The sequence below is a fragment of the Dryobates pubescens genome, chromosome Z (assembly GCF_014839835.1).
Source record: "Dryobates pubescens isolate bDryPub1 chromosome Z, bDryPub1.pri, whole genome shotgun sequence".
Classification (NCBI taxonomy): domain Eukaryota; kingdom Metazoa; phylum Chordata; class Aves; order Piciformes; family Picidae; genus Dryobates; species Dryobates pubescens.
Window position 1 is genome coordinate 132,685,705 of NC_071657.1, and position 23,682 is coordinate 132,709,386.

Sequence of the window (23,682 nt, forward strand, 5' to 3'; positions counted from 1 at the left end):
TCATGCTTGTTGTTTACCAGCAATGGATATCTCTAGCTCAAGAGCTGTAGTTTGTACTCTGAAAGCTCAATAGTAATGCAGGAGTGATTAAACTTCTAGGCAGCAGTGACAGAAACATGTAGTTCAGAAGATGAAATCTTAAGGGAAGCATGGGAAGTCACAACAAAACAGCAGGTAGAGATGTGACACTTCATTCTCATCCAGCAAATGTTAAACTCCAGGTATCACCCCAGCTTGCTTTCAAAGCAGAAGTAAAGTTTTCCATGCAGTTTCTTACATGTAGTGTCAAGAAGTGACATCAGAAAAAAACATGCATGCAGATTTGTGGGTATCTCATAGGGCTATCTATCTATTCATTTATTTTTAGTCCAAGGTCACTTGTAAGAGTTTTGTTGTTTCTAACCAGCACATTCTCCTAAGTGTGGTTTCAGAGCATTGAGTACCAAGTACCAGATCCAAATGAATATGGGGTTGTTTTTCCACCAACTCATGCTGACAGCTTTGCAAGTTTTGGAGGCCTAGCAATGATAGTGTATCGACTCCACAGAAGGCTAGATATTGGTTCCAGTTCTGGAGATGACACCCTCATCTGTCACAGAAGACATGAGCTGGTAGGAGTGCTGATAGTTTTGACAAGATGTGTGTCTATAAATTAAATCTTGGGCACTAGAGGACTATGAAATCAATGATTTGGAAGGTATTTGTTAACAGCGTTTGGTTTGCCTTTGTGGAATGTCAGCACTGAATATACCTATTCTGCTTCCTTTTGGTGGTTGGTAACAATTGGTGTTCCTCAGGGCTCAGTGTTGGGACCACTTCTGGTTAAAACCATACAGTTGTTAGAGTTGGAAGAGACCTCAAGGATCATCTAGTTCCAAACCCCTGCCATGGGCACGGACACCTCACATCAGATCAGATCGCTCAGAGCCACATCCAGCCTGGCCTTCAAAACCTCCAGGGATGAGGCTTCCATCACCTCCCTGGGCAACCTGTTCAGTGTCTCACCACCCTCATGGGGAAGAACTTCTTCCTAACATCCAATCTGAATCTACCCGTTTCTCGTTTTGCTCCATTCCCCCTAGTCCTATCACTCCCTGACACCCTAAAAAGTCCCTCCCCAGCTTTTTTGTAGGCACCCTTCAGATACTGGAAGGCCACAATTCGGTCTTCTCAGAGCCTTCTCTTCTCCAGACTGAACAGTCCCAGCTCCCTCAGTCTGTTGTCGTAGGAGAGGTGCTCCAGTTTGACACCTTTATTGATGACCTTGATGAAGATGGTGTGTCTCATCAGCAAGTTCAGAGATGACGCCAAGTTAGGTGGCAGTGTTGATCTGCACCAGGGTAGGGAGGCTCTACAGAGGGGCTTGGATAGATTGGATCCATGGCCAATGTTAATGGGAGGAGCTTTGACAAGGCCAAATGCCTGGTCCTCCACTTGGTGCAATGTGCCTGGAAAGATGTCTGGCAGAAAGGGATCTGGGGGTTTCAATCAACAAGCAGCTGAATATGAGCCAGCAGGGGGACAAGAAAGCCAATGGTGTCCCAGTTTGTGTCAAAAATGCTGTATCCAGCAGGAGTAGGGAGATGACTGTCCCCTTGTACTCAGCTTTGGTGAGGCCACACCTTGAGTATTGTGTTCAGCTTTGGGTAGCTCAAAGCCCTTGTGATGGCTTAAAAGATTCTTTTGATCACCTAGGGATTTGGCATATTTCACAAAGCTCTGTTTTGGAAATTTTGGAGAGGAGATTAAGGGAATTTCAGATAGAAATAACTTAATCTCAAGTCAAGACTTTGAGAACAACTCTTGTGTTTAAAATCTAAGGACATTGTTCACACTGCTGACCTGTTATGAGCAGCTTTACATGCTTTAAATTCAAGTTTCTGACTTTTTAAGTTTTGAAGGTTATAATAAGTCAATTGCACCATCTTAGAAGCAACTAATATGAGGTGTGAACTATTTCATCTTCTCTTTAGGAGTCCCATGAGTCTACAGCTCTCTGCAGGCCCAAAGGAAGTTCACACCTCAGCACAATATGGCACAGAGCATCCTAGAAACACCTGCTCTGTTGTTCCTGAGTTGGAACACTCCATCTTCATGGGTATTGTGCTTCACCAGGACTGCTATACTGCTTCCCATTCTGGAGCTAGGTCACTCAGGACAAATTGACAGGTCTTCTATTGCACAGCATAGGCCAGTGCTCACAAACTCAGTTCTTTCCACTGTGGGTTTCAAAATGGTTCCAGCTTGCTTAAAAACTCCTTTCCTTTATTTTCTTTAACAAATTGCTGTGTCTGGGTGGTACAGTCTGGACAGGGCTCCTTTCAAACTCTTACTTTTTGTCTGTTTCTAACAAATAAGTGATAAAATGTACTTTTTGTTTTATGTGCCACATAACACCCAGAGAGCAGAAGGCTCCAGAGGAGTGCACTGAAGAACTGTAGTCAGCCTGGCATGTTGAGCAGCACCTGAAACCTGGGGGCTGCTGGCACTGGCTACAGATACAAGCCTTTCCCAGTACATAATGGAGAAGAGGAGGCTCAGGGGAGACCTTATTGCTGTCTACAACTACCTGAAAGGAGGTTGTAGCCAGGTGGGGGTTGGTCTCTTCTCCCAGGTAACCAGTAGCAGAACAAGAGGACACAGTCCCAAGCTGCACTAGGGGAGGTTTAGGCTGGAGGTGAGGAGAAAGTTTTCCACAGAAAGAGTAACTGACCATTGGAATGTGCTGCCCAGGGAGGTGGTGGAATCACCATCACTGGAGGTGTTCAGAAAAGGATTGGATGTAGCACTTGAAGCCATGGTTTCGTTGTCATGAGGTGTTAGGTATTAGGTTGGACTTGATGATCTCTGAGGTCTTTTCCAACCTGGTTGATTCTATGATTCTATAGCCAGGCTCCCTAGTAACAAACACATCAAAACTTAGCAATTTCCTCCTTAAAGCATGCTGGTGAATACATGAGCAGAGTATTCTTTCTGCTGTGAGAGTTAAAAGCATTTCAGCAACGTGTAAACACTGTGAAAGAAAAATTAGCAATCCCATCTGCTTTCCTCTGACTAACATTTCTTTCATCACATGCTTAGCACTAAGTCTCTCTGATGGAATTAAAAATAGACAGCTACAGAGCAGCCCACATCTATTCATTGACTCTCAGTCTTTGAAGCTTACAACCATAAAACCATTGGAGTAACAGACCCAACCAAGCATATATGGAGAAGCCAGATTTTCATTAACTGCTCTAGCTGCAGTGTTTCTGTAAGTCATTGTGGTAGTTTTAGGCTATGCCTTTAAAATTTTGCTAGAGATTTTAAGCAGAAAAGTAAAAGAATGTAAATAAATCACTATTGGGTGTGAAAGGGAAAACCAAAGATAATGCTAAACAGTTTCATTGGAGAAATATCTGCCATTAGACTTGCTGTACCAAAACATTCGGGGGGGCTTCTCTTCTGATCTCTTCTCCCTTCAGAGGATGAAGCAAACAGACTAATTTGCTTCTGCTTGACCTTGGCTGCATTGTTTTGGTGAAGTCTAACAGCTACTTACTTATTTTCTCTGCCCCTTTCAGACAGGGGGTTAGGGGGGGGCATAGAGACAGCTTCCCTGCTCTTCTTGGCATGGGGGTGGGGTGGGGTTGTGTTTGTTAATTGTAAATGTCTATAAATATTGTAAATACTGTATATTTTGTACATATTCATTGCATTTCATTGTAGTTTGCCTGTAAATAAAGCTTCCATTTGCTTCCACCTGAGCTGGTCTGGCAAAGTTAATGTTGGGGGGGGAAATCCCAACTCACCACAGTCATCCTCTCGAGAGCATTCTATTGGGAAGTTCAAATATGAAGATAAATGAGTGAAGCTTGCACATAGTGGAAAAGTGAAAAGGGTTAATTTTTGTTCCTTCAGGATGGTGAAAGGCAGAAGGTTTTATCTTGGCTGTCATAGCAGCACAGCCCAGCACTGCGCTATCTGCTCGCCTCAAAATCGCTGTGATAGTGGCAGTGAATGATTGGTTTGGTTTGGCATGATACAAAAATGGAAGGTGACTGCCCACCCACTTGCCTGTCACAAACTCAAGGGTTACCTGGCCTCTGGGTGTGTAGAGATCACAACTGTGGATTATCCACAGGACATGGAGGTTTTATCCTTTAAATCTCTACTCTATTATGGATTAGCACAAACACCACAGAAGTCACCACTAGCAAGTATACCTATGATTAATAAAGCATATCTATAACCCCTTCCAATTAGCAACAAGCATGCCAATGGCATCCTGCCTGGCTGAAACCCAGTGTGTCCAGGAGGAGTGATGGTGCCCCTGTCCTTGGTCCTGATGAGGCTACTGCTTGAGTACTAGGTTCCGTTCAGGGAGCCACAGTATAGGAAAGGCATTGAGGTCCTGGAGCTTGTGCACAAAAGTGCAGTGAGGCTGCTGAGGGGTTTGGAGAGCATCACATGAAGAGCAACTAGAGGGAGCTGGGGTTGTTTAGTCCAGAAAAGAGAAGGCTGAGGGGTGATCTTATTGCTCTCTGCAGCTACCTGAAAGAAGGTTGTAGTGAGGCTGGTGTTGGTCTCTTCTGCCAAGTAAGTAGCAATAGAACAAGAAGAAATGGGTTTAAGTTGTGCCAGAGGAGCTTTGGGTATTAGGAAAATCTTATTTACTGAGACAATGGTGAGGCATTGGAACAGGCTGCCCAGGGAGGTGGAAGAGTTGCCATCCCTGGAGGTGCTCAAGAAGTGTGTAGATGTGATGCTTTAGGATGTGGCTCAGTGGTCATGATAAGCTGGGTTACAGTTGGACTTCTTGATGCCACAGGTCTTTTCTAGCCTTAGTGATTCTATGAGTAGTATGCTAGCAATCAGTAGTGGCAACAATCAACACAAGCAATGCCTAATAATAGCAGCAATCAACTATTACAAACTACTACAAACTTAGAACTAGGGGGGGAAAAATACCAATAATATAGCAGTGAATATACTTGTGGCAGACTACTTCTGTGATACCAAGTGCATTACACAGAGTCTGGAAAAGGGCCAAACCATCCTACAAGGGGAAGGACAAAACAAACCCACCTCAACTATTTTTTTTCCAGACTGTTGTCCTGTTCTTGTAGTTAGAGCAGCCAATGGCAGTGACTGACTCTTCATTATTTTCAGGATGATTTTACCCCTTTTCCAGACTATTTTTCAGGCATTGAAATGCTAAGTTGCCACTAGAGTTCACTGGGTTTGTGCTTCTGATTGGTATCTCAGCATGTCTCTAGTTTCTATGCACCCAGCTGTTTTTCAAAGATGCCAGCTGTGCTTTTTGGGGATGCTTCTGGTTCACAGGCCTAGCTCCCAGGCTGGGGGCATGTTCTCTGTCAGGATTTCAGCAGACATTTTCTTCCATTAAGTAGTTTTTCTTTCTAACCAGGTCACTTGTATGGCTGCTCAGATCAAAGCTGTAAATTCAAGGTCTACTTTTTCTATTAATAGGAAATTTGTTGGGGGGGAAGTGAGATATTTAGTTACAAAGCTGATATTTAAGTAAACCACGAATTTGTGGTGTGGTCCTGGTTTTTACCTGTTTATTAGCTGTGACATTGATCATTAAATCCAAGCAGGCTTTAGATTCTTTCTGTGTTTGGGAACATTTGCTGTCACTTCTGCCATCTTTTGAAAGAGGGTGAAGCAGCCAGGCTATCCATCCTTTGACTTGTACTGATCTCCTACTAGGTACCTAGCCATTAAGTGTAAAGCCTTAACAACCAAGAAGGGCAGAGACAAAAATCCCACTGTGCCACTACTGCAGAAGGTGCCCCAGTTGGTCTGAATGACATTTTCTCTTCTGGAGAAGTTAACCACATGTAAAGGGGAGTAACTCCAAGAGGAGAGATTAGCCATTGACCTGAGTGGTAGCAGACTGGTTCATATCCACATTGTTTCCATTGCATATGGTTACATGATGCTCATTACTGAGCCTATCAAATGAAGGCTCTCGTTTACATGTCTTTCTTCCACAAGTGTTGTGTTCATGATTAAAGCCATCACAGTAACTGTGTCTTCTGCCAGTGATAATCATGTATTGCATTGATGGACTAAAGTGCATGGGCCAATTCATTGTTTACAGAACATTAGTTAATTCTGAGGTGTGTTAGAAGGGCTGTGGTTAGTGGGTCAACAGAGGTTCTCCTGCCCCTCCACTCTGCCCTGGTGAGGCCTCATCTGGAATATTGTGTCCAGTTCTGGGTCCCTCAGTTCAAGAAGGACCTCAGGGAACTGTTTGAGAGAGTCTAGAGCAGAGCCACAAAGATGAAGGGAGTGGAACATCTCCCTTATGAGGAGAGACTGAGGGAGCTGGGGCTCTTTTGCTTGGAGAATTGAAGACTGAGGGGTGATCTCATTCCTGTTTACAAAGATGTAAAGGGGGAGTGCCAAGAGGACGGAGCCAGGCTCTTCTTGGTAATGCCCAATGACAGGACAAGGAGCAATGGGTGAAAGTTGAGGCATAGGAAGTTCTATGGAAACATCAGGAAAAAAATTTCACAGTGGGGGTGACAGAGCACTGGAACAGGCTGCCCATGGGCGTTGTGGAGTCTCCCTCTCTGGAGATGAATATTCAAGACCTGCCTGGATGTGTTCCTGTGTGAGCTGCTGCAGGTGACCCTACTCTGGCATGGCGGGGGTTGGACTGGCTGATCTTTCAAGGTCTCTCTGTCCCCTGGCATCCTGTCTGTGATATAGATATGGCAAAATTCTTCATAGGTTTGCTTTTTTTGTATTTTTGAAGAATAAGAGACTGTGTATGAAACATTATTTAGACAATTGCAGTGATAAATGGGAATACAAAATATTGACTAAGTGTCATCTTTTTTTGGCAATGATTTTTTTTTTCCTGATCTCACTTCCTGTAACTACTGCTACAATTTTATGTAATGTTTCTAACTCCAGAAATTGCAGTGTCCCATTTTAATTAATGTCATGCACCAAAGTTCAATCACAAAAAAAGGAAAGTAAATAGGAAAAGGTCAGAAATTAATCATAAGTTGAAGTCTTGTGGGTAGATGAATGGATGGATGCGAGAAGAAATTCCCAGTGCCTGCTAACAAGACACCATTTCCACAGACACAAAAAGCATAATGAGTAGAGAAATACACCATAAAACCAGTTATTACTGAATGAAGAGATTTCTTAATGACATAAGCTGCTTCACTGCCCTAAGGTCTTTGTGTTGATACCCATGAGACAAGCTTCAGCAGCTTCAGGGTTCTTTGCAGCGCTCTGGCCTATACAGAGCTGTCAGCCTTTGAGATGTTTTCTTAGGGGCAACTCACTTGGGAAACACACAGGCAGGTTTTCAAGTGTGACTGTCTCATGCTCAGCTAGCACTTCTTCTGATTTTTCCACCTCTGGGAACAGCATCCTGTGGGTTGTGCCAGCTGTGCATCAGTTACCAACAGAAACCGTAAGAGTTTGCGGAGGGACCTTGACAGTCTGGATGGGTGGGCAGAGGCCAAGGGGATGAGATTTAATAATGCTAAGTGCAGGGTTCTATGCTTTGACTACAAAAAGCCCAAGCAGTGCTATAGGCTGGGACAGAGTGGCTGAAGAGCAGCCAGGCAGAAAGGGACTAGGGAGTGCTGGTAGACAGCTGGCTGAACATAAGCCAGCAATGTGCCCAGGTGGCCAGGAAGGCCAATGGCATCCTGGCCTGTGACAGGAGCAGTGTGGCCAGCAGGAGCAGGAAAGTCATTCTGCCCTGTACTCAGCACTGGTTAGGCCATACCTTGAGTCCTGTGTCCGGTTCTGGGCCCCTCAATTCAAGAAAGATGTTGAGATGCTCAAATATGTCCAGAGAAGGGCAACAAAGCTGGATGAGGCACTTAATGTTATGGTTTAGTTGATTGGATGGTGTTGGATAATAGGTTGGACTTGATGATCTCAAAGGTCTTTTCCAACCTGGTTAATTCTGTGATTGTTTCCCATCCTCCTTCTCCCTACCAAATGCATGAGCTTTTCCCACTGGTTTTAAGACATTCATATGAATTAGTCCAGACAAGATATCTGTTTATGCTCACTGTTAACTGGTACAACTTAGTTTAGACTGCAGTGAAAGACAAAAAGTGACTTGGATCATTTCAAGTGGAATTACTTTGCACGTTCCAGAGGCCAAGAGCTATCAGTTTGTCTGCATATTTACAATTATAATGCATTTCTGCAATGTCTTGATACTTCTCCATCTCTCTATGTGGAATTGTGATACTGCAGATTACATTAAATTTCACCTTTTAACTCTGTTTGAAACTGAAATGCAGAACAGCTTGGAGGAAGTATTTAACACTGAGAGAAATTAGAGGCTTTTTGAGTGTTCCAAGCTGGAATAAGTTTGCTCTGTTTAAATCTCATAATGGTGTAAGGAATACAGTGTGTTTTGGTTAAAGAAAATACTGCTGCCACAATTCCTCAGTAGTCTGTTTGTCCAGACATTCTTTTGGTCTCTGAGTGCATCCTTTAGAAACAGCTAGCAAGTCATTGATGTTTTGCTTAAAATGGGAATTCAGCTCAAAGAAAAGCTGTCTAGCAGAAAGGGACCTGGGGGTTCTAATCAACAGGCAGCTGAATATGAGCCAGCAGAGTGCCCAGGTGGCCAAGAAAGCCAATGGCATCCTGGCTTGTATCAAAATTGCTGTGTCCAGCAGCAGTAGGGACTTGATAGTCCTCTTGTACTCAGTTCTGGGGCAGGGGGGGGCACACCTTGAGGATTGTGTTTTGTTTACAGCACCTCAATACCAGAGAGATGTGGAGGTGCTGGAGCCAATGCAGAGGAGGGCAAGGAAGCTGTGAAAAGCCTGGAGAATAAATCTGATGAAGTGCAACTGAAGGAGCTGGGGATGGTTAGTGTGAAAAAGAGGAGGCTGAGGGGAGACCTCATTGCTGTCTACAGCTGCCTGAAAAGATGTTGTGGAGAGGCTGGTGCTGGTCTCTTCTCACAGGTAATTAGTGATAGAACAAGAGGGAAAGGCCTCAAGCTGATAAAATTATTTGATAATCTACTAGGTTGTTACAGCTGCCAAATTGTACTTTTAAGAAAAAAACTAATTGGAAAGCTGCATTTCTACATTTTTCTAGTCCCCAAATACTCTTCAAAAATGTCTGTTTTTTCATTACAATTACAAAATGTTATTAGTAATTTTGTTAGTCCCTCATGGCTTAATTTTAGATTCTTATGCTAATCCAGCAGATGTAGGGAGGTTCTTCTCCCCCTCCACTCTGCCCTGCTGAGACCACACCTGGAATCCTGTGTCCAGTTTTGGGTGCCCCAGTTCAAGAGAGACAGAGATCCTGCTGGAGGGAGTCCAATGGAGAGCTATGAGGATGATTAGGGGACTTGAGCATCTCTCCAAGGAAGAGAAAATGTGAAACCTGGGACTGTTTAATCTTGAGAAGACTGAGAGGGGATCTGATCAATATCTGAGGGGTGGGTGCCAAGTGGAGGGGGCCAAGCTCATTTTGGTGGTGCGCAGCAATAAAACAAGAAACAGTTGATATAAACTTTAACACAGAAGGTTTCACCTCAGTGTGAGGAGAAACTTGTTTGCAGTGAGGGTGACAGAGCACTGGAACAGGCTGCCCAGGCAGGTTCTGATGTCTCCTCTGGACACATTCAAAAAGTGCCTGGATGCATTCCTGTGCAGCCTGCCCTAGGTGGTCCTGTTTTGGTGGGGGGGTTGGACCTGGTGATCTTTGGAGGTCCCTTCCAACCTGTAATGGATTCTGTAATCAATAAAATAGCTGTCTTCAAAATGAGATCCTGTATATTTTATATATACATTTGTCTCTATCTGCAGTTAAGATGTACTCAAAAAGATTGCTTTTGTCTGGATTTGCAGTCTTTCTTATTGCCAAGTGGGTGAAATAGAGAAAAAATATAGCCAATATTTATACAGTGAGGCATTAATGCTAATTCTTTGTCTGTTTGACTAAGTGTTGCCAGGGGTTACTCTTTTTGTTATGTTCTTTTCACTGTAGTCAGTGAAGTGGGTGCTCTTGAATTTAACATTTCAAGTCGTGCTGTAGTCTCACTTTTATATGTGCATGATAATTACCTTTACACTTTTGAAAGCCTGGGGCTTAGCTAGGTAGCAGAGCTGTATGCAGAGAAGCAAAACTGTAGGTGTCAGGAAACTTGCTCCTCTCTGGGCCACTTGGTCACTGTTACAGCATCAGGATATAGCAGCAGCACAGAAAAGCAAACTGGGCTCATGGACATGCCCTCAGGTTTTCTGGCTTTACACACATTTGAAGCACCTTTGTCATTGCTTTTTCTCAACAGATTTTCAACATCTATAGACAGGTGGATGTTGGTCTCTTGCCCCAGGCAGCCAGCACCAGAACAAGAGGACACAGTCTCAGGCTGCACCAGGGGAGTTTTAGACTGGATGTAAGGAAGAAGTTCTTCATAGAGAGAATGTTTGCCCATTGGAATGGGCTGTCTGGGGAGGTGGTGGAGTTGCCATCATTGAAGGTGTTTAGGAGGAGACTTGATGGGGTGCTTGGTGCCGTGGGTTAGTTGTTTAGGTGGTGTTGGATTGGTTGATGGGTTGGACGCGATGATCTTGAAGGTCTCTTCCAACCTGGTTTATTCTATGTATTCCTTTTCATTATAAAGACAAAGGTCTTCCAATATATTTTTTTATTGGGAAATTCAGTCTGATTTATGCTTCTAGCAGCTGAAGGGAATATTACCTATGGAGAAAATAAACTACTTCAACAAAAATTCCCAGTGCTTGCATGTCTTTAATTTTTTTTCAACCTTGGAGCATCTTAGATTTGGACTTTCTGTTGGTGCAGTGTTGAGTCAGAAACAAGGGTTCAAAACTAATGGTTGAAAAGGAGTTTGAAAAAGATTTTGTGAATAAATATGCTGGTTTGTGGAATCCTAGAATCACCAAGGTTGGAAAAGACCTCAGAGATCAAGTCCAATCTGTCACCCAAGACCTCATGACTACTAAACCATGGCTCCAAGTGCCACATCCAACCCCCTCTTGAACACCTCCAGGGACGGTGACTCCACCACCTCCCTGGGCAGCACATTCCAATGGCCAGCAACTCTTTCTGTGAAGAACTTTCTCCTCACCTCGAGCCTAAACTTCCCCTGGCACAGCTTGAGTCTGCCCTCTTGTTCTGAGGCTGGTTGCCTTAATACACAAAGACACATAATCCTCAGTCAGCTTGCCTTCAATACAAAGTTTAATATGCAATTTATATTTTTTCCCCATTCTTTCCTTTAGACTTAGAATCTAATTTCAATTATTTATGTGCTGTTCTTAATAATGGTTTTCAGGAAAGTTATTGTGGAAGGACTGGGTAATCTCCCTCTCCTACCTGGTCAAGTCATCAAATGTAGAAAATAGAATGGAATAGAATGGAATAGAATAGAATAGACCAGGTTGGAAGAGACCTTCAAGATCATCGTTTCCGACCTATCATCTAACACCACCTAATCAACTAAACCATGCAATCAATCACCCTATCAAGTCTCTCAGTTGGTAGCACATAAGACCCTTAATGGGAAGGTCATGAGTTCAAGCCTGCAGTGGGCAGTAGTGCCCTCCCTACTCTGGACATGAGGTCTGTGGTGACAAGTTGGACTCGATGATCTTTGAGGTCTCTTCCAACCTTAGTGATACCGAATACTGAAACCTCCAGGGATGGTGACTCCACCACCTCCCTGGGCAGCACATTCCAATGGCCAATCACTCTCTCTATGAAGAATTTCTTCCTAGCACCCAGTCTAAACCTCCCCTGGCACAGCTTGAGACTGTGTCCTCTTGTTCTGCTGCTGGTTGCCTGGGAGAAGAGACTGACCCCCACCTGGCTATAACCTGCCTTCAGATAGATGTAGAGAGCAAGAAGGTCTCACCTGAGCCTCCTCTTCTCCAGGCTAAGCAATCCCAGCTCCCTCAGCCTCTCCTCATAGGGCTGTGTTCCAAACCCCTCCCCAGCTTTGTTGCCCTTCTCTGGACACATTCCAGCAACTCAACCTCTTTCCCAAACTGAGGGTCCCAGAACTGGACACAGGACTTAAGGTGTGTCCTAACCAGTGCTGAGTCCAGGGGCAGAATGACTTCCCTGCTCTTGCTGGTCACACTGTTCCTGATCCAGGCCAGGATGCCATTGGCCTTCTTGGCCACTTGGGCACACTGGCCAGGTGTGAACTCATGTTCAGCCTACTGTCAACCAGTACCCCCAGGTCCCTCTCTGCCTGGCTGCTCTCCAGCCACTCTGACCCCAGCCTGTAGCACTGCATGGGGTTGTTGTGGCCAAGCAACTTTTCTTCTGTTTTGATGGTGTACATTTTTTGGGTTTAGACCTTGTGGATCAACACATTTTTATTTCCCTGCCCTGGTGCAATACAAGACATTAAATCCTATCTGAGGGCCAATGCTAATACTATTTTTCTTTTCATTCACATAGGTACAGCCTAATACTTGCCAGATTCTTTCAGGAAATAGTAAATAATAATAAGAATAGAAGAAGAAAAGGAAAACATAAAAGAGGCCTCTGTTTTGCTTCTTCCTCACTCAGCTTCTTATTGTGAAAGTGCCTTCACCTTCTCGTTACTCATAGCCTCCACCTTTGGGCTGCCTTTAGAATAGAATAGAATAGAAGGATAAACCAGGTTGGAAGAGACCTTCAAGATCATCGTGTCCAACCTATCATCCAACACCACCTAATCAACAAGGTGCAATTTCACTGTGTGCATCTGCCACTGCCCATGGCTTTTTCAAATGACATTAATGTGAAGCTGAATTGATTTCTGGCATCTGTCTGTTGCCCACAGTGTTATGAACAGCTGAGAAAAAGACCAAAGTCTTGTTAATTTGCCTTTGCTGCTGCTTGACAGCATCGTAAGCAGCCTCTGTGCCTGAAGCTGTGTAAACGGTGAATGCATCACTGGACTGCCATAGATTTGTTTGGTATTTGCATGTCTCTTGATATCTCAAAGCATTGGGGGGTGTCTCTTTGAATGAAAATAAAACCACTGCTGCTGTAGCCTGTGACTTAGGCTTCTGCACTCAGCAGAAAAATGAAGCAAAAGCAGTGAGGAAGTCCCTGCATCTGTTTGTGTTTTTTGCTGAGGGGGCAGACAGAAAAATCAGTGAACAATAGTGTTAACCATATTTAGTGGGCTTGTAGAATGAGGTGATAGTTATAAAAGTGATACTTCAGTTGCCTAGCAAATAGGAAACAGAGTAAGAAATTCTTTCTATGGGTCTAAGATTTGATACTGACAATCTCAGCAGACCTATTGTTGCTGGAATAGGAATTGGCAAAGTTTCGCCCAAAATGCCTCTTGAATCCAGCACCAGAACAAGAGGACACAGTCTCAAGCTGTGCCAGGGCAAGTTTAGGCTTGAGGTGAGGAGAAAGTTCTTCACAGAGAGGGTTGTTAGCCATTGGAATGGGCTGCCCAGGGAGGTGGTGGAGTCAACATCCCTGGAGGTGTTCAAGAGGGGGTTGGATGTGGCACTTGGTGCCATGGTTTAGTAGTCATGAGGTCTTGGGTGACAGGTTGGACTTGATGACCTTTGAGATCTCTTCCAACCTTGGTGATTCTGTGAATCATCAGGCAAGAGAAAGTGGTTTTATGCACTTTTTACTTTTTAACCTTCTCTAAATCTATGCTCTAAAATAAACCAGAGATTTTTCTGTTCTCCAAGGAAAGCTAGAGCAGAAATATCACTATGCAGTCAAATGCCAAAGAGGAAATCGTTGTAAATTGCAATAAGCACGTCCTTTTTTTGGGGGGATATCTTTCCAACAGGTGTTTAAATCAAAGGTGGAAGAAAATAGCCATCCTTTAAAATGCTTTTTCATGTAGTATTTTATCAGATAGCATTAAAAGATAAATCTATTTTACTAGAAATTACTAAGTGTAATGATACCTAAGATTAAAGCTTGTCATATGAGAGGCTGCTAACTGTGTATTGAAAAGTTATAGTCAAACAACTTTCAGTTTTATACATAAAATTGATTGAAATACTCCAAGTGGCCTTTCCTATGCCTCCCACCCCCCATCCCTGAGCTGTGTTTCACAGTATGGGGTGGAGGATGCAGAGTCAAAGTCAGACTCATTCTCAGTTTGTGACTCTGGTGGCTGAAGCAGTTTACTCCTCTAACTTGCTCTAGATTTGTGCAGGTCTCTTGGCACAACTGCACCAAACTCTGCAGTGTGGTGGGGATATGGTCAATCCTTCACGCCTGGCCTCCTCTGTCACAAGGGATGGAGTGTGTCAAGTAGTTTATTTTTCATCCTGCACCATGGGACTGAATTCAGGAAAGTTCTTGTCCCTTTCCCTTTGTAAGAGAAGTAAAAGAGTACTTTTCCACTGTCTGAAGAGATAAATTCTTCTCATTACCTCATATGCCTTGTCATCTTTTGACTAGGAGGAGTCATTGGTCTGCTGTTGGAGTCTGGCATATTGGGGGTTCATAAACCACCACAGAGTGGTCAGGCATAGAACAGGCTGCCCAGGGTGGGGGATGAGGCACCAACCCTGGATGTGTCTAAAAGTGGTTTGGATGTGGTGCTTGGGGATCTGGTTTAGGGGTGAGCCTTGCAGAGCAGGGTTATTGGTTGGACTTGGTTATCCTGAGGGTCTTTTCCAACCTGAATGTTGCTGTGAGTCTATGATAGCATAGGCAGTGCACACTCTTAGATGACAAAGCAGGCAGTCACGTGCAGAGTGGGTGCAATAGGAAGTTCCCAGACAAATGTTGGAACCTTTAAACTTATACAAGTTAGGGTTTTTTATACCCTAATAGGATTTTTTTGGTAACATTTAGTGCTGCTGTTGAAAACAATTTCAGCATGCTTTGGGCTTTGCTGTCTGCTGTAGCCACACAGTTGGAATGAGGAGACTACAGGAACCAAAGTTTTCAAATAAGGGCAAGTATGATTCATCGTATCTTGAATGTGCTTTGAGAATTTTGGCTTCATTTTACCTTCAACAAAGCTCCTGTAGTTCCTTGTGATCCTTTGTCCTGTTTGGAACATTTCTCACTCTCCTAAGATCCACGAGGCTTCTGAAATGTCTGTGGGCTCCTCAGCTGCTCCCTAGCTCTTTCTAGGATGACAGGACAAGGGGCAATGGGTGGAAGTTGAGGCATAGGAAGATCCATGTGAACATGAGGAAGAATTTTTTTTAGTGTGAGGGTGATGGAACACTGAAACAGGCTGTCCAGGGATGTTATGGAGTCTTCTCTGGAAATATTCAAGAACTGCCTGTATGTGTTCCTGTGTGATCTGCTCTAGGTGATGCTGCTCTGCATGGGTACTTGGACTGCATGATCTTTCCAGGTCCCTTTCAGCCCCTAACATTCTGTGATTCTGTGAAATGCAGGCAAGTTTGAGGTGTATATGGGCCATGATTATTGTCTGTTGTGGTTTTGGCAACTCCAGGAGTCCTAGCTTGCTTGTGTATGGATTTAGAAGGATTTTCTGCCTTCTCTGAAAATGTTTTCAGGTGCACTACATCTCACATGAGGACCTCCTATATGGAAACCCAAAGGAGAGAGGAGAAAGCCCGTAAACAATTCTGGGTTCGTGATTTAGAGTACAGCTTGAGAATCTGTTCCCATGCATGTGCTTCCCAGGAAACAGTATCTAAGGCATTCAACCAATCACTGATGTTCTAGAGCTTCTCTTTCAGAATTTTCTCTCCCTGTGGACCCTGTTTTCTCCTCTGACAAATTTTAATGCTTATACATTTTCTCAGGGAGAAAGACCAAACTGTAATAGAAAGTTTGATGAATATCAGTTCTATCAGGTTATATTTACTTAAGTGCCAAGTACTTTGCAAATGCTATAACACAGACACAGTCCTGATTGGAATATTTTACCAGCACGCAGTAGATGAGAACTGCTGCATTACACCCCATGACGCATTGGTGGATTTTGTATCTCAAATGATTGCCAGTGAGCAGATGTTGATCTGTTAGAGGGTAGAAAGGCTCTCCAGAGAGACCTTGACAAGGCTGGTCAGATGGGCAGAGTCCAACAGGATGGCATTCAACAAGTCCAGGTGCTGGGTGCTGCACTTTGGCCACAACAACCCCATGCAGTGCTACAGGCTCAGGTTGGAGTGGCTGGAGAGCAGGCAGACAGAAAGGGACCTGGGGGTACTGGTCAACAGCCGGCTGAACATGAGCCAGCAGTGTGCCCAGGTGGCCAAGAAGGCCAATGGCATCCTGGCCTGGATCAGAAATAGTGTGGCCAGCAGAATCAGGAAAGTCATTGTGCCCTTGTACTCAGCACTGGTTAGGCCACACTGTGTCCAGTTCTGGGCCCCTCAGCTCAGGAAGAATGTTGAGTTGCTGGAAGGTGTCCAGAGAAGGGCAACGAGGCTGGGGAGAAGTCTGGAGCAAAGCCCTACGAGGAGAGGCTGAGGGAGCTGGGGTTGCTTAACCTGGAGAAGAGGAGAGACCTTCTTGCTGTCTACAACTACCTGAAGGGAGGTTGTAGCCAGGAGGGGGTTGGTCTCTTCTCCCAGGCAACCAGCACCAGAACAAGAGGACACAGTCTCAAGCTGTGCCAGGGGAGGTTTAGGCTGGAGGTGAGGAGAAAGTTCTCCACAGAAAGAGTAACTGACCATTGGAATGTGCTGCCCAGGGTGGTGGTGGAGTCACCATCCCTGGAGGTGTTCAAAAAAGGATTGGATGTGGCACTTGGTGCCGTGGTTTAGTTGTCATGAGGTGTTAGGTATTGGGTAATAGATTGGACTTGATGGTCTCTGAGGCCTTTTCCAGCCTTATTGATTCTATGATTCTAAAACTCCATGACAATACAATGCATTTGCCTTTACATATCTAGTTTGAATTCAGTTTCAGAATTAATGCCCAACTTTTATGATTTTATTGAACATTTTTCTTTCATTTCTTTCTCTTCTGCTTGACACTGTACATATCTATGAGTCCAGCTGGTTAGGAAATTGCCATGCCTTGCAGTGCTGGAATGTCAGGAATTACTCATTTCTGGTTATGTAAAGTGTCCATAGTAGGCTTGAAGACTCAAAATACTGGACTTCAAACCTATCAGCTGCTAGATTTGAACTCTATTCATTTTAGGCTTGTCATCAATATACCTTTAATAACAGCTTCACAGGGGGAAAGAGTGCAAAACCATTTTACGACGTAATCTGAACATTTAGCCTAAGCTTGCTCAGCGATTATTGTTGGCTAACACTGACAAGAGGACAAAACTGAATTAGTTGACAGAGCTCAGATGCAGCAGTCAAAAGTATTCAGTAGATCTACCTTTTCACCCCAATGTGCAAAAATTGCCAGAAACCAATTGATGTGAATTGAACAACCTGCAAAAAATATGTGAAATGTTTGTACATTCAGCCAAGTGCTTTTGTTTCAACCCCTTTTTTTTTCCCCCACCAGCTGTATGTGTGTGCATATAGATATTAAATTTAACAAGCATGGAACCATTTGGAAAATAAAGATGTGTGCAACTGAAATGATGAATTGATGATGTGCTTGCTTTCATTGTGCTGAGATATGACTCGTTTAAAACAGTGTTGTGCTGGCATAATGCGGGCTGTGTTTTCCTCAAGAACTTCCTGGAGCCAGGGTGGCGTTAAGATCCACCCGCAAAAGGATGCACAAATTGGCCATGAAGTTGCCCTGCAGGGGAAAAGGGCTTTACAAAAGTAGTAGTAACTGCTTTGTGTAAAGTCAAATCTCCTTTTAAAACCATGTTAATTGAGAAAAGCATTTAAAGAACGTTTTCATATGTTTAAGGATATAAATCAGAGGAGGCAAATCTGAGCCAAGCAAGTTAAGAACTTGCCAGCATGCATGAGGAGTTTTGCTTAAAATTCAAGACTTGCATATTTTGTGTTGGTTTTACCACTTGGAGCTTAATTCTCCTTTTTTAAAACACAACAAATTTGAAACCAATTCCAATATTTAAGAACTGTTACAGATCACAATGTGAAGTCCTTTGGTGACGTGCTTGGTAGATAGGTGAACACGGATAGATGCCTGTGGCTGTCGTTAGACCTATCGGTAACGTGCACAGCTTTGTGTGCCACAAAAGTAATGTCATAACATGCAGTTAAGCTTAACTTCCTCCTAAATTACAACAGTAAGGTCGTTATAAAACACATCTTGCAATATGTTGCATTTTCCCTATGTGGTATTATGCTGTTAGAAACACTTTGATCCGATAAATGCTCTCTCTGAATGCCACTGAACTGATTTGGTGGGTGGTGGCACAAAGGCAGCCTAGGTCAATGTTTGAGAGACAATGAAGCTCAACTATAATTAGCATGAACATTGCATGTATTGTTACATATGCTCTCTCTCTCTCAAAAAAAAAAAAAGAGAGGAAATAAATTGTGTAGAGATTTAGCCTAAAAGTGTTGGGGGGTTTCTTAAAACAGCAGCTGGGCTAGATTGAGCCAGAGGATCAACAATTACTTGAAGAGATTTTGGGGGGAAAATTCTGCTATTCAATTCCTCAGAAATGTTGAGATCTGAAGAAATGTCATCTGGTCAGATTGCCTGCTAGTAAGGGTCCTTCTGAAAAAAAGAATGTTACATGTTGGACTCTGGCAAAAAAAATAATAATTAAAAAGCCAGGGGAAAAAAGGAGGAAAAATAGCATTCAATGCTAAAATACATTCTTTCAATAGCTAAAGAGGCTTCCAGTTTTTTAACTACACATAGATTCTTTCCTACTGTTTTTCTTCTCTTATGCTTGTTTGGAGCAACAGAGAAGTGCAAGAATTTATCAATTTGATAGATAAATTCTACTGAATAATGTAATAGATTTACTTCTTTTGATGTCTTTCCATAGATGTTTTAATCTGGGGGAGAAGATCCTCTTTTCCTCAAACCTCCCAAACAATTAAACCTCTTGCTTTATGTAGAGGCCTCAGAGTAATTTTAACCATGGAGCTATGATTGTTTCTCCATAGTTGCCTGCTGGTTTGACAGTGCTTCAGAGCTCTCTCTGTGAACACAACACAGAAGAATACCAAAGCATCACACCCTTGGGTTGCTCTGATCACCTCATGAGCCAGGAGATGTAACAATACTTTCAATTCTCTTGTGTCAATTTCAGTTGAGCCACATTTTTGTTCTCTTAGATCAGCTTGCCTGAATGATAATCACATTCTTCTTGTACTCATGGTGTAATTTGAATATACTGTAGCACTGTACAACATTCTGTTCCATTCAGCAGAATCTCTGTTGCCCCCTTTTTCAGATGACGGTTGCTGCTGGTACGAGCATTGAGAATAACATTCAAAGGACCATATCCTGCCCTAATGTATGTTCAAAATATCTTGGATTTTTTGGGGGTGTTTTTTTTTGCATAATTTAAATGTGAAGCCTCCTTATGTGAATTTGATTATTTTGTTGCCCGTGGAAGCTTGTGTATCCTGAGGTCACTTCACATTATATACTTCAGGGTCAATGAATGTTGTGCTACAAGTGAGGTCTCCACTTACTATTACTCCACTTATTATCAGATTACAGTAATTCTTTTGTTCCTATGTTGTTTGATGGTGCTGCTAAATGAAGATGAGGGTAACACATTCACCATTCCTTCCATATTCACCTTGCTCCTCACCCAGCTCAATATTCCTGTCAGTTGAAATCAGGAGACCAGCAATAGACAATATGAGGAAAGAAATGAGAGTTGGTATTTATTCTACTTAACCTTATTCCAAATTGGGGTTTGATATAAAGATGTGTAATACTGAATTTGGAAGGAAGCTAATTTGATTTTTCTTGCTTTCATGGCTTAGAAGAAGGAAGGAGTTACTATTGCTCATGAAAGGTAAAGTAAGAAATCTGTTTAGTTAGCAGAAGCAGCAAATCATTCACTTGTAGTATAATAGGTCATTTATCATTCTTTTTGCTAAAACTATTCAGATTTGAGGTGTTTAGGAAGAGACTGGATGGGGTGCTTGGTTGCATGGTTTAGTTGCTTAGATGGTGTTGTGTGATAGGTTGGACTCAATGATCTCAAAGGTCTTTTCCGACCTGGTCTATTCTATTCTATTCTATTCCTATTCTATTCTATTCCTATTCTATTCTATTCCTATTCTATTCTATTCCTATTCTATTCTATTCCTATTCTATTCTATTCCTATTCTATTCTATTCCTATTCTATTCTATTCCTATTCTATTCTATTCCTATTCTATTCTATTCCTATTCTATTCTATTCCTATTCTATTCTATTCCTATTCTATTCTATTCCTATTCTACTCTATTCCTATTCTATTCTATTCCTATTCTATTCTATTCTATTCCTATTCTATTCTATTCCTATTCTATTTTATTCCTATTCTATTCTATTCTATTCTAAAAATTACATAAACCAACTCAGGGGCTACCTTTTATATTCTTTTTTATTATTATATCCCTTAGCACTAAACTCAGTAAGCAATTAATGAACTGTTATTGAACAGGAATATCCCCATTTTTGCCTTTAGACATCCAAAGAGCTGTCATTGTAAATCATAGTTCTTTATTATCCCTCATTTTTACTTTTGTTGCTCCTTCTTCCTAACATCCAGCCTAAACCTCCCCTGGCACAGCTTGAGACTGTGTCCTCTTGTTCTGGTGCTGGTTGCCTGGGAGAAGAGACCAACCTCCACCTGGCTACAACCAGTTCCTAATCCATCTCACTGTCTGTTCCTCTTCCACATACTTCCTGACCTCACTCACAAGCATGTTATGTTCATGAAGCATATATGCTAAAATATTTTAACAAAGAATTAAGCCTGATTAGTATGTCTTAAAATGTTTCATAACAAATTTAAGCAGGGCTTTAGATGCAGTATGCATTATATCATTTTATCATTATATCCTTCTAAACAGAAATAAAATTGCAATAAAATTGGAACTCAGGAGCAAGCTGTAATATATTAACAGGTGAGATCTCCTCGGAGATTATGATGATTTTCAAGGTACAATTTTGTGGGCAGTTTCCTAATTTGCATGCAGCTGCTCTGTGAAATTTACACCTCCACAGTCATCATTACGGGTCTCAATTTACTTTTATCCCCACATAAAGCTTCTGGTTGCAGGCCTCAATTTACTTTTCTTCACACACAAACTTACTGGGGTTTATTCCTCATTATTATAAGTTGGCTGAGTGAAGAAACTGATATTATATACAGTATTAATATGCTCTTGCTCACTTTATTCCCTTCTCTTACTTATTGTTTAGTGACATAATCATAGACTGGTCCAAGCTGGAAGGGACCTCCATAGGTCATCCAGTCCGACCTCCCCGCAGTCAGCAGGGACATCCTCAACTGGATCAAGTTGCCCAGGACCTTGTTGAGTCTCACCTTGAATATCTCCAGGGAAGGGGCCTCAACCACCTCCCTGGGCAACCTGTTCCAGTGTTCCACTATCCTCATGGTAAAGAACTTCTTCCTAACATCCAGTCTAAATCTGCTCTTCTCTAGTTTTGCAGCCATTGCCCCTCATCCTATCACCACAGGCCTTTGCAAACAGTCTCTCTCCATCCTTCTTCTAGCCCCCCTCCAGGTACTGGAAGGCTACTATTAGGTCTGCCTGGAGCCTTGTCTTCTCCAGGCTGAACACCCCCAGCTCCCTCAGCCTGGATGGGGTGCTTGGTGACATGGTTTAGTTGATTAGATGATGTTGGGAGATAGGTTGGACTCGATGATCTCTCAGGTCTTTTCCAACCTGGTTAATTCTTATTCTAATCATTTTTGTGGCTCTCTTCTGGAGAGAAGAGACATGGACCCATCAGGTCCATGTTCTTCCAAAATTGTCCTAGAATAAAGAGCTTAATTTGCTCTCTGTCATGCAAGATATCTCAAACCTTGACAGCATCTGTATATTGTTTGGTTGTTTTGTGTTGTTTTGTTTTGTTTTGTTTTGTTTCAAGCTTACATATACAGCACTACAGTTGATGTAGTCTTTGAAATCACTGTGTTTCAGGAAGTAATTTCTGTAGATGTACTCTTAAAGCTTTCTACTATAACTGGATGGACATTGCTGATGGATATAGAGCCATTTAGACAGAACAATCTATCATACTTTGCTGTCTCAATGTCATTAATTGATGGATGGAAATGTTGCAAGCTGATGGTCAGAACAAAGGCAGACAACTGTTTATGCAGATCCAGTTGCTGTGGTTGCATGACCTTGAGCTACTGCCAAATGTCAGTATTAATGCTCTGTTTTTCTACAGCTCTTTAAAGCCAGCAGTAAAACTGTAAATGCAAAGTGCAAAAGCAAAGTGTTAAGCGTGCTGCATTCCCTTCATTCAAAACCAACAGAACTGAAGTCTGTGGGGTCTTTAAAAGAAAATTGCTCTATGCAATAAATGAAAACATACTTCACTGCATGTAACTGCAAAGAAAACTAATCATTGCATTTTAATTAAATGCAAAAATTACTGGTTTTTGCTATTGCACTGTCAGTTCTTCCAATACTTTTCAGGCAAAAGTCTCATTTGTTCTAGAATAGAGTAGAGTAGAGTAGAGTAGAGTAGAATAGAATAGAATAGAATAGAATAAACCAGGTCGGTAAAGACCTTTGAGATCATCGAGTCCAACCTATCACCCAACACCATCTAATCAACTAAACCATGGCACCAAGCACCCCATCCAGTCTCTTCCTAAACACCTCCAGTGATGGTGACTCCACCACCTCCCTGGGCAGTCCATTCCAATGGCCAGTCTCTTTTTCTGGGAAGAACTTCTTCCTAACATCCAGCCTAAACTTCCCCTGGCACAGCTTGAGACTGTGTCCTATTGTTCTGGTGCTGGTTGCCTGGGAGAAGAGACCAACCCCCTCCTGGCTACAACCACCCATTAGGTAGTTATAGACAGCAATAAGATCTCCCCTGAGCTTCCTCTTCGACAGGCTAAACAATCCCAGCTCCCTCAGCCTCTCCTCATAGGGCTTGTGCTCGAGACCTTGTTGCCCTTCTCTGGACACGTTCAAGTGTCTCAATCCTTCTTAAACTGAGGGGCCCAGAACTGGACACAGTTCTCAAGGAGTGGCCTCACCAGTGCTGAATATCAGTCTATTTCTTGTTTTTTCCCCCTACTGAGAATGAAAATGTACTTCTTATGCTTTCTGGATACTTTTTCCTTATCAAAAATTGAATCCTGCTTGTTTTCGTAAGTCTGTTCATGTGAATAAGCTGAGCATGTATTTTTTTAAACTTAAGTCTATGCCAAATGCCTTAATCCTCTGGCAAGCTGAAGCAGATATCATTTTATCTATCTGGGGAACCTTTCTGAGACTGAGAGGATGAAGGAATTCTGAACTACTAAACACAGGAATAAAAAGTCAGAAGCCTAAACATAATTACAAGCAGCCAGTGTTTCTCAGGTTACTATGAAAGCTCCCTGAGCTTTCAGCTACACTCCTTCAGCTCTTCAGCCCTTACTAAACAGTGACCTACCTCTTAAAAACACAAACCCATTTTATGCAATTACCTGACACTTTCAAGTGTCAGACCCTCATGGCGCATAGATGACTAATTTTTGTCTATGAGATGGAAAAAATTATAGTGATGTTTCCTTTCTCAAGCATTTACCCAAGTTCCATAATTCCAAGCCTTTGGGATTTACTTAACAAATAAAAAAAGAGCTAATTTCAGTTTGTGCTCATACTTCAATTCATAGAA

The 23,682-nt window shown here is 42.6% G+C and overlaps 1 protein-coding gene across 1 annotated transcript in view; it reads left to right on the forward strand.

Moving 5' to 3' along the window:
- Window positions 1-23,682, forward strand: part of PPFIA2 (PTPRF interacting protein alpha 2) — a 353,836-nt gene that overhangs the window by 188,365 nt on the left and 141,789 nt on the right. Inside the window, exon 3 of the mRNA XM_054178470.1 lies at window positions 19,259-19,321. Coding sequence (XP_054034445.1) covers window positions 19,259-19,321 — 63 coding nt within the window. The remainder of the gene's footprint in view (window positions 1-19,258; window positions 19,322-23,682) is intronic.